Here is a 12,251-nt window from a genome sequence, read left to right as displayed (position 1 = left end):
AAAGAAAACTCGGGAAATATCTCCTTATCTCAGAAAGTAACTGCTGCGACAAGGTTTAGATTTTGGGAAGCAAAGATTTTAATTAAATGTAGAGCTCATTTTCAAAAACGTTGTTCATTTCTTCCTGAAATACATATTTCACCGTTTTCTTTGGGATGATCTCGTCAAGCATGCAAAAAAAAGACATATCTGGGTTGCTTCATAGCTGTTAAAACTCCTTACCAGACTCTTCACTCTTATGAAAATATAAGAAGACCAAAAGATGCTGAAATTTGATCTTTTACTAACGAACAAAATAGAAATGTCCTTTCCTGAGAACAAGTTTGCTTACTTTCAAAATATTTTTTGTTTGGCATACACTTTGCAAAATATTCTTTCTTCAATTCATTTTTCAGAACAACAAGATGAGAACATTCAGAACAACTTCAGAAGACTTTTCTTTCGGTGTTCTTATACTGCCACGCGACCACACATTTTAAAATCCACATACACACACAACAGTAGTAAATACAAACTAATTATTTGCTGAGCAAAACTATATATTTTCATTAAAATGCAACACATGTTACAGTTTCACCAACTAAGTCTTTGGCTTCATCAGACGCTATGTGATACAGGATAACTGTACAATCGTACATAGATTCGTCTGATGAAGCCAAAGAGTTAGTTGGTTAAACTGTAATACGTGTTGAATTTTAATGAAAATATATAGTTTTGCTCTGCAAATAATTAGTTTGTATTTAATTATTACAGGGCAAAGCTTCTACTTATGGAAAATATAACAGTAGCAAATTTAACTTCCGAGATGGGGGACGTGGAAATTTTGTTGTAGATGATTTGACACCGTTATCTCCTTCCAAACAGGTAACAGTCATGCATCATTGCTGGGAGGATAAATCATTCACCCCTATGTTATTCTCCCTTCACAAGACCTTGGAAGATATTCTACACTGACAGCAATGACCTACTTCAAGGTCTTGAGTCTATTTATATTAGAAACTTGAAATTTCATTTATGAGGAAAGTTGTTTAATAATAATTAATTTGGTCGTCTCTTTAAACAGGCATTTCATTTATATGCAATAACGCCATAAACGTGGACTAACCTCCGAAATATGCAAATATATGCACGATAAAAGTCTGCTATTTTATCCCAAAACAGCTGAAACCAATTTCTGCTTCAACAGCATGCCAATATCACACCAAGAATAAAACATGCAAATATGCAAAAATTATAAGTCTACTGATCACTAACTGATAGCAGCGATAATAAGAGAGGGATTGTTGCTGCATAAAGGGAAAATACAATGTATGTTAACCCTCGAAAAAAATTAGTTTTAAATTTTAAAAGAGAGCCAGGTAAGAGAGGAACACCAAATTGAAGTGTCGAATAGATTCTCGGTTTTAGAAGATTCGGAGTGCACTAGTGTTGAGGATACTTGGATTAAAATCAGAGATGGCATTAAAGTTTCAGCCAAAGAAAATTGGGACAGGCGGAAATACGTAGGAACAAAGCATGGTTCGGCCAGGAAAGTATTAAACTATCAGAGAAGGGGAAATCGGCAAAATTGCGTTGGCTAAAAAATATAAAGAAATAACTACTCAAATTTTCGTTGATATACGGGAAACTCCAAAATTTTAGAACAAAGAAACGGAATCTCTTGAAAGCTAATATTAATGAAGTTGAAGATAATAGTAAATCCAAAAATATTCGAGATATGTGTCAGGGAATCAAAGAATTTTAAAAGGCTATCAACCACGTGCTCATCAAAGACGACGGAACAGTTCTCACTGATAGAGAGGGCATCTTAAATAGATGGAAAGATTTCTTTGACGATCTGCTTAACACACAGCCAAAAACTAATGTGCGTGGAGAAAGTGAAATGTACACCGCATAACCGTAAATATCAGAACCTAACCAAGTAGAAGTAGAAACACTATAAATAAATTAAAGAAAAAAACAAGCAAGAGTTGCCTCAAGAGTGGAAAGAATCAATCGTTGTTCCAAATATCAATGGCGATAAAACTGACTGTAATAATTATCAAGGTTTTTGTCTGTCAACATCCCATTAAATGCTCTTAAACGTTGTATTAGGAAGATTAACTCCATACGCAGATGAAATTATTGGAGATTATCAGTGTGGATTTAGACGAAATCGATCATCAACCAAATATTTTCCACGCGACAAATACTCGAAAAGAACTGGGAATGCAATATCCCAGTACATCAAATATTTATTGATTTTAGAAATTCTTACGACGCGGTTAGGGTAAAAGCATTATACAACATTTTTACCGAATTTGGATTCCCGGAAAAGCTAATTAGATTAATTTAGATTTCTCTAAATGAATCACAAATTAAAGTCCGGGTAGGATTTTTTCACACGAGTTTTCACGCCGAGAACTGCCTGAAACAAGGAGATGCGTTGTCGCCATTATTATTCAACTATGTCCCGGACTACGTTATATGGAAAATCATAGATAGCAACCAGAGAATAGAGTTAAATGGTATTCACCATGTTATGGCGTATACTGATTATGTAAATTTAATAGGGGATAGTGCGAGAACAATAGAAACAAATGCAGAGGTCTTATTAAACGCTTGCCGGACTTCGGTTTAGAAGTAAGTGCAGAGAAAACTATACACATGAAAGTTTTCGGCGTCGTTATACGGCAAATTATGGACACGTTAAAATATCAAATAATACTTTTCATAAAGTGGATACTTTCAGACATTTAGGATCAATACTAACGGAATAAAATAATATTCACGAAAAATTAAATGTCGACTAAAGCAGAGAATTCGTATTATTCAGTTCAAAATTTCTTGTCATAGCCAATTCTGTGTAGGAATTTGAAGCTTAAACTATATAGAACGTTAATAAGAGCCGTTGTTCTGTATGGTGGCGAAATGGTCTCTTGCTCTAAGGGATGAACGTACACAGACTGTATTCGAGAACAAGATTCTTCGACGAATATTTGAACCCAAGAGGAACGAAAATGGGGAATGGTTGAAACTTCATAACGAGAAACTGCATAAATTATGCCGTATCATCATTGTAAGGATCATCAAGTTTGGGAAGCTCATGTGCGTAGGTCATTTAGCCAGAACGGAAGAAAGTAGGAATACTTTCAAAGCCTTAACTGGAAAACCAAGTGGAAAATGACCATTAGGAAGACCTAGACGCAGGTGGGAGGACAATATTAACATGGATCTCGCAGAAATAGAAATACAAAGCAGAAACTGGATAGATTTGGCTAAGGATGGAGTTCAGTGGAGAGTTTTTGTGAATGCGGCATTAAACCTTCATGTTCCAAAGGCTGTAGAGTTAGAGAGTTAGAACATTTATCGGCTGCATAGGGCACAGTGCATACAGGAAACGCTCACATAGGACCTATACCTCAACAAGAATAGTTTTTATCAGAGGACTCGAGACATGACAATAATTGACACGTTGTTGCACAGAGCCCAGAACATATCAGATGAACATAGCCTTCCAACTGTCTTCAACACATAAAACAACCTTAATTTACAATGTTTACATCAAGGCATAGATACACACAATAGAGCATAAAAAAGGCAACTATTAGGCTACATCTTCCGATACTATCAGAGAAAGAAGATCGAAGAACTTCCAGTCTTTCAAACACTGGCCACTTGTCAAGAAAACTGAGTAGAGTCTTAGCAAATCACACGATAAAATTTATTTATAAAACTCCTGTCAAACGCAGGTTTCTGCTACGTTAAATTAAAGGTGATTTAAGCCTTAGAACACCGAAAGTAAAATGAAATCTTTCTGTTTTACGTCCCACGATTATGCCGGTTAGGCTAAAGGAGAGGATAGTAATGAGAAGTTAATGAAATGGTGGAAGAGAAAAAGTGGGAAACGGCGGAACCACGAGGAAACCCATGAACAGTATTTCTCCACCAAAAGGCCCACTTGGCGTGAGCTGGGGTGCCCCAACACCTAAAGTGTATCGTACTCCATGCTAATTTGGTGAAGCTTATTGAAAAAACTGGGCCCAACTAGTTGAAATTTGCCACAAAGAGCATTCTGATTATGTTAAATGGGGTAAAGAAGAAAAATTGGTATTGAACAAATATAGTATAACTGAGGAATGTAATTTATCCTTTTGGGAAACAACTTTACTAGCGAAGTGGTCAGGCTACTGGGAGAGAAAAGTACAAGAAGCCATAACAGTACTGCAAGAAGGCAACACCCTTGTCAGAGACACCAGCTTACAGCTCAGTCAAACATTTTTTTTAACATTACAGAAAACAGAATTAACAATCAACACCTGCGTACAAACTGAAACAACACCAATCAGAATGAGATCATAAATTCGTACTGATGCTAGTCTCTACTCACCAATCATATTCCTTCTTTCCTTTTGCCAACATTTATAGAAAGAATGCTTTCGTATAGCCTGAAGATAACAACAAAGTTTTCAGTTCTCTAAATATCGGGCAACGTTATATCATCTGGTTGTTATCTATTGTCTTCATCGAAACACCACAAAAACTTCAATTCTTACTTAGTATATATGTTTATATTCATATTAAGAAGTGTAAACACTCTTTATAGCCTACTATGGTTATTAATCTGGAAACGGGAGTCTACTAAGAAATGGGAGTCTATTAAGTCTAGTACCTGAACGACCACTATTTTGAAGGACTTGCATACAGGTAATACAATCATGAAAATTTATGATATAGATTTCTACTTACCTGCGTCATCATTGGTTTCATCAGTTTCGTCAGCATCATCTAAAGAAATACAAGAAGCTATTACTTTCATTCATTAGTTGCAAAATTTGTATAATAAACTTCAGCAATATGCTATTCTTTAAAGTAAAAAATTGTAGTTTCTTTTATCTGTAAAATATCAATTTCTACAATGTTATAGTTCTTGTCCTTATAGTGGCTTAGGGAATTCATCTTAGTTTCTGTAATTAAAGAAGAGAGCAATTAATAAATGTGATGTGTATGCATTACAGATAATGTGCATCTAGTTACTAAACCTAATTTTCTGATTTTTGATAAGTCCAGTGATTTGGAAATATTCACATGGGCAATTGTGTGGCAGGGAAATTCCCTGGGACGAATCCTTTCATTACGCTCTGAGTATATTGAAAATTGATTCTTGTCAAATGCGATATCTTCCATTTGTGATCTTCAGTCGAAGTAAGTTTTCTATACATATTTTATCACAACAAACATGTATTGTCATTCCAGTATTATTAAAGAACAGTTCCCTGAATTTATATTTGCATAATATTTCAGCAAATTAGTTACATACGTCTTCATCTAATTCGACTGTTTGCTGATATCATATTCATAAAACTTTACATTTGAAGCTGCAAGATGAAAGTACTATCCAGGAAAGTAATTTTAAAAAAACAGCTTTTGCTTATCCTATTTGAAAACACACATAACTCAGTGTGCACGGTAACGCATTCTTCTATCGGTGGGAGCACCAAAAGTTTAGGCTGTCTACATAGTGTCCCGAGACAATTGGAGAATTACTTGAAGTACGAGGTGTAGAACTCAGTTGAGACCGCTAACTACACTGACCTAAACACTACTAGATAAACGAGTGTCAAAGACATTCATAGACATTAGCGAAAGGAAATTCCTTTCTTTCTTTCTTTCTTTCTTTCTTTTGTTATATAAGTTCATCAGGATTTGGCATTAGCGAAAGGAAATTTCTTTATTTCTTTCTTTCATTTGTTATATAAGTTCATCAGGATTTAAATATTTAATATTCAGTATTTAAAAAATGTAGAACTCGCTGCAGCAGTGAAATTTTATCCCCATTAATAATTACTACTTCAATTCCCATTCATTTGAAATGTTTGAACAAAAAATAAAACCATATAAAAACACATCAAAGATACATACACACTACGGTAGGAGTAATAATACCGTAGACAATTATTACCCCCACCCCAAATTACCAAAAGAGGAAATGTTTGAGAGGAAAATAACACCATTTCAAAAGAATTACACCGACGATTGAAGTAAAATACCCTAGGGAATTATTATCCAACTCAAATTGAGATTTATATGAAACATTTGAACGGAAACTTAAAATATATAAAAATTCTATTAGCTGTACTATACCTTTAGTACACATAAATATTTTATTTTCCTCGGGAATTTTTGGAGCAAAACTAAATCAGTATCTATTCCGAGGGGAAATTACCATCTCCCTAGCCTTTTAAATAGATTGACTCAGAACTGATGTCGGTCGACACCTATCAAGACATTCTGGGTAAAGTCATAGGATATTTAGATTCAGATTAAGAAAAAGTGCTCTACTCAACTTTGAGTCCACAAGAAAGGCCAAGAAAAAATTTGAGGAAACATCAAAGTAATCAAAATATGCAATTTGAGAAAAGGAGACACTGATCTAGAAGCAGAACAAACATAAAGCAAAAGTAAAGATCACCTAAATAAAGCGACAGTAATGGAAATTCTGATTTCGATACTGTGGGCTTCAAAACATATTTTTAAAGAAGGACGAATAATGAATAGAAAGGAAATACTAATTATTATGTAAGCAAGAAAATAAAATAATATATTATGGGAATCTCGAGTCATCACTAACGTTTGTCGAAAACAATGTAAAAAAAGGAAAAAGAAAAGCACCGAACTTAAATATAACTAAAAGAATCAAAGAGAAAATAGTCCAATGCAAGAAAAAGATATGTATGTACAAATAAATGCGTGAAACAGAATATGAAAAGATATATAATTTAGACAAAATGTAACTGTACTATTTTATTAGGTGTACTATAACTACTATTTGATTAGATGTTCCATTTGTAATAGGTAGTGTACACCTTGTCTCAACCACGTTAAGCGCATTCCTTATTGTTGTTTTGAGGCAAAAATTTTCTAAGTCCAACTTCGGGTATCTTCGGAAAAAAGTAAACCAGGTTCGAACCTACAAGCCAGCCTTTGCAATCGGGAAAAAGTTTGCAGATGGGTTAGGGCGTTACTAAGTGTGGAAAAAAGCAACATCGATTGAAATACTTAATGGTACAATATTTCGAAACCTTGTATTAATGTCATGATATGCTTGTTTGCCATTTAGCTCTTCATACGTAATGGAATGTTTAGATACGTAAAGGAATTCTTCCATATGTAAAAAAAAATGCTCTAAGTTAAGACGTAGAACATAATTCTCACCTGAGTACTAAAATAAAAGTCAAAGTAGAACAAAAACAGCGTTTGCAGTGCATATCAATATCATTGTCTCGAGTGCCCGTTCATTACACATCGCTAGAAGCGTTAGGAGGAGTGTGTGTGTTTTAAGTCAGTGGTAAGCCCTTAGATTTTAAATCGTTAAGTTGTGTCTGGGTCGAGGCTTTTTATTATGAAATTCTATTTTCCGCAATGCATGAAAAATTATATGAAATGATTACATTAAAATACATCACTTATATATATATATATATATATATATATATATATATATATATATATATATATATATATATATATATATATATATATATAAACATAATCATTGCAGAACATAGTAATTATTATGTTTAAAATATAACATATGAGATAGATGTTCACAGTACGTCGGTATTCTATATTTGAATTTTAATTACAAGAAAATCGTTTAATAATAATAAATAAATTATGTAGTGTATTTATTTGCTGCTATTTGTCATACAGATGTTACTTATCAATATTCTCATTACAGCATGTCATTTACATTCGTGAAATACAGTATATTCCTAAGGATATAGAAAGTGTATAAACAGAGTATCCAAAGTCCGATCCTGCTTCCAGACCCGCAACTTCTCCCGATCCCCTTAACGCCGAGAAAAAAAAAACACACAAATTCTCTTTAAAACGGAATTTCGTTACTTAGAGTTACATTCGAATAAGTTAATATGCTTTTGTATATTCATCTCTCTCTCTCTCTATGTCTCTCTCTTTTGCTTTGTGTATCTGTGTTGCGGAATATCCCAAGTTGGATACAATATTTGCAACGTAAATGGGCATCCCTGTCATCGGATACTGGAAATTGAAATTCGTGTTTCCTCACGTTGGGTTTGTGTATTCATGTCAGCTCACTGGTAGAGTGCGGGCTTGTAAATAATGAGATTTTGAGTTCAAAACCTGCAGCGAATTATTATTTTTTGTTAGTAGAATTCCACAAAAATCGGGTACATGGAGTGGTTTACTTCTAGAAATATTTTCAGAAACGTTTAGGTAGTCCCGAAAAGGGCTGTTTTCGGGAGTTAAGGCGGGCATTAATATTGTGTCCAAACCTTTCTGAATTTATTACACGTTCCATTCTTCTGAGTGGCTAGACGGAAATTTTGCAAACAGTTGGTAAATGAAATGGAATCTTATAGTTTAAACTCCCACGACTATGCCTTGCAGATTATGTTTTAATTATTCATAAAATATAAAGGCAGTGAATGATGATTGCAAGAATGAGTAAGAGGGGTGTACGGTAGACGCAATACTTTGTTATGAAATTGTTTCAAAATAATATTTGCTCAGGGATCGAACTATAGCCCTTTCGGAACGTAAGTAAGTGCTTTACTGTGGACGAGTCTAGTTACGTGTATACTAATTATATAAAGAGAAATAATACTCACAGAATGTATAAAAAATTCACTGCTAGACTCTATGGGTGTTAATAGGCACTGCGAAGGACGCGGTTTCTTCTCTCTTGGAGTAACAAGAAAGAGGGCTTTCTTTTGTTAAGAAGTCTATTGCGATGGCTGTTGTTATTGTTATGAAGGTTGGAAATTATGACTTGTGTGTCAACGACCCTATAGAATTCCAGAGAAGAATGGGTTTACAATGTTTCTTTTAAAAAAAGAGGATAGATATTACAACTACCTACAGGCAGCATTTTTTCTGTAAATCGGAGTTACCTATTTTTAGAGGATCCTTTTTTATTGTAAGGAATTTCACTGAGAAAGTTGGCGTGGTTTTCTGATTAATATAAAAACTGAGTTTTGAGGGAGACTTTCATTTTGTTTTTGATTTGCAGTATGAGAAATTAAATGATCGTTTTTGAACTTGTGACTACATTGTATCGTTTGCCCTTATATTTCAAAGGTTTGTTGACTTCCGTTTTCTTAAATATAAATGTATACACATAAAAGTACACTTTCTTTAGCTGATTACAAGATATGAAACATTTTTTAGTAATATTATTATTGGAAATCTTGTTAGAGTAATTCTAGTTGATCCTGTGAATCCATTTGAAAATCATTAACTTCTTTTTTGTTTCAAAGCACATATATTTTAACGAATGCTTTCAAGTTGTTTTATACATTATAGATATAGCATCCTGCAAACGTAGATTTTTGAGGAAAAACAAATGGATTTTGTTATTTCCTTAGACTTAAAAATATAACCCATTGAAATGAAAAATTTCTTCATTTTCAGAAAAAAATTGAGGTCAGAAAGGATTAGTTTTGTAATAATATGAAAATTATTGAGATCGCTATTTATTTGATTTTCTTAGCATTGAATATTTTTTGTAGAATTTGATTATTTTTATTGTAATATATACATTCAAGTATAATAAAATTATTTTTTCTTTCTTTTTTAGATTACTTCACTACCAACGTGTTTCCAGTAAGAATCAAGAGGTAAGAAAAATAACATATTTCTTATTACATAATATTTAATGTTGGAGACATGTGATTTCTTATTTTTCTTGGAAGACCACAGAATGAAACTATTTGAATCAATATCATTAGTTGATTATCAACTAAGTCTACAATATATCGCTCTTAAAGTTTGATTGAAAACAAGCAATAGGAAGACGTAAATTACATACGGTAGACACCAAATATAGTTTTTTTTTTTTTTTTTTAGCTAAGAACTGCAGTCAATGCCGAGCTTTTACATATTAGATGGATTATTATTATTTTATATTTTTAGCGACCGGAAAACAAATGTTGTAATATTAAATCATGTTTTAAATAGTAACTATGGAATGCATTTATGAAATTTATCAAGTTAAGTTAGGATCCCTTTTCGCAACTAGGCTGCGAGACGTAGACCTAAAGTGGATTTTAACTTTTTGTCGTGAGAGGGCTAGGTTTCTTATCCTAAAGGCCAGTACATTATCTGATTATAAAAAATTGTTTTTTACGTTTTCGTGCTACTAAGCAATATAAAAGCGGGGACCTATTAATTAACATGTGATTCGAAGCACTTGAGATTTTGTCGGAAATCAAATGCAGATTTGCATGCAAACCGACAACATACGAGGAAACTATATGAAATTTATTGTTTGCAGAGGCTTAAGGCCGAGTTTTGAATTATTATAGGCTGGAATTATAATTATTTATCTTGTTATGTTTGAGCAATATTGTTCTATAGCGAGCATACTATTTGTGGAAAGATAGAAAGTGGTGTTTGTTTGTATGTTGCCTACCATTTGAGCATTTATTATTTGTGAATGAATGAAGGAAATCTTTATATTATTATTTCGTGGAAATGGTAGATGTTAGAATCCAAGCTAAACCCTGTATGTGGTTACTATGTTGTTTGAGTAAAATAATCAGTATTCACTGAGTTTATCGAAAAGAGTAAAGAATCATTTATGATAGACTACTCGATTGAATCTTGTTAGTGTGATTTTTTTCTACATTTGGTCTTCCTGTTGGGTTTTTTTCATGTATTGACAGAATGATTCAATTAGATTGTTGAATAAGAAGTTATTTATTATCTTAATTTAGTACATGGCACGATCTTAAAAAAAATTAAGAACAATATTTCGTCACCTTTCTAAATAGAAGTGTTTGCTAAGCATAGATTTGGTTTGCTTTTTTTCTATAATATGATATCGTAACCTTATTTTGATTGCTTTACGTTTAATTCATAAGTAATTATTAGTAGAATTATTATACAAACTTTTAGTAGTGTTATTGGGAAAATGAAATCTTTAGTTTTTACGTCCCACGATTATATTGGTTAGATTACATCAAATTATAATGAAAGTGAGAAGGATCCCCCCGAGAAAATGTAGAAGCACTGTGTTTGTGGAAGATCTAAACTGTTATGTTTCTTATGAAAATGATTATGGGACCCTTGCATCAGAGGCGAAGGCATTACCACTAATTCTCCGCGTCCCCCTTATTCATATTATTATTGGATTATTAATATATTTAGAAATTTAGACAGTAATGGAATCATTCTACAGAAGATAGGATTTTATAATTTAGATTTCCCGAACTTTTGCCATCTAAGGTTATGTTAAACCGTTACGTCTCTTGAAGTGCACGCAATTCAATGAAAGGGAATCTTCACATATGTTGCTTGGTCTGAAAAAGCTTTCACGCTTTTTCGATTGATTAATTTCACAGTAAAAAGACAACATATAACGTAGTAAGTGTATATAAGAAAAATGTGAGTATAGAAAAGAATACTGAAATTAGACAAAAAATTAAATTTAGGATTTAGGATATAGAGTTTTGACATCTAAACTTATTTTGCCCCTTTACAATTTGAGGGATGATGTCCCTTGGAGAGCACATAATCCGTGAAGGAAAAAATTTGTATAATCCCTTCATTATAGGCTACCCAATATGCTTCAGTGTACTGTTGGATTATCTAATCTGAAGGATAACGTCAAGTCGGTAGAAATCGTCTGAATTCGGTAAACTTTAGTTTATTATCTGAATATCCTAAGCTATGATAAAAAAAAAAAAACTTGAAAATAACCTGTGTGATATGGAAAATTGTTCTTGTTTTTTTTCGTAACGAAATAATTTGATCAGTTGAGATGATCATTCTGTTGAGGTATGAAGATAGGTGAATTAACTCGTATCCTATCTCAAAGTCCGCTCGGAATGAGATTTGACGTGTTTGAAGGCAACGGGTTGTACGTTAATCGGTTAGGCATAAAATAGATTTATATTACAATACTGATACATGAAATTTAAATTACTTAGACTTTTAATTTTGTAGAACTGAAGTCTGGTTTTGAGATTATAATTTATTGAAAATGATGGTTGCTTAAAAGATAAAAAAATTAATATTATTATGGGTATAGCATTGGCAAAATGTTGAGCTTTGATTTTAGGGATGGATTTTCCTGTTTTGTGATAATTGGTTAGCCATAAGGGTACTTAAGTTGAAATGAATAGGTTTGTAAATTCCAATTATTGATAATTTGTATCTTTGTTTCTTTGCAGAATGGATCATTATGACCTTATGAATCATATTCAGGATTTGCTTGAGAAACGAACTTG

The 12,251-nt window shown here is 32.8% G+C and overlaps 1 protein-coding gene across 1 annotated transcript in view; it reads right to left on the bottom strand.

Annotated features, from left to right (window-relative positions):
- Positions 1-12,251, bottom strand: part of LOC145683429 (uncharacterized) — a 341,599-nt gene that overhangs the window by 220,434 nt on the left and 108,914 nt on the right. The window contains exon 4 of the mRNA XM_081754761.1: positions 4,729-4,767. Coding sequence (XP_081610887.1) covers positions 4,729-4,767 — 39 coding nt within the window. The remainder of the gene's footprint in view (positions 1-4,728; positions 4,768-12,251) is intronic.

This window comes from Thermobia domestica, chromosome 4, assembly GCF_964235325.1.
Source record: "Thermobia domestica chromosome 4, izTheDome1.hap1.1, whole genome shotgun sequence".
Lineage (NCBI taxonomy): Eukaryota > Metazoa > Arthropoda > Insecta > Zygentoma > Lepismatidae > Thermobia > Thermobia domestica.
This window is presented reverse-complemented; position numbering and strand designations above follow the sequence as displayed.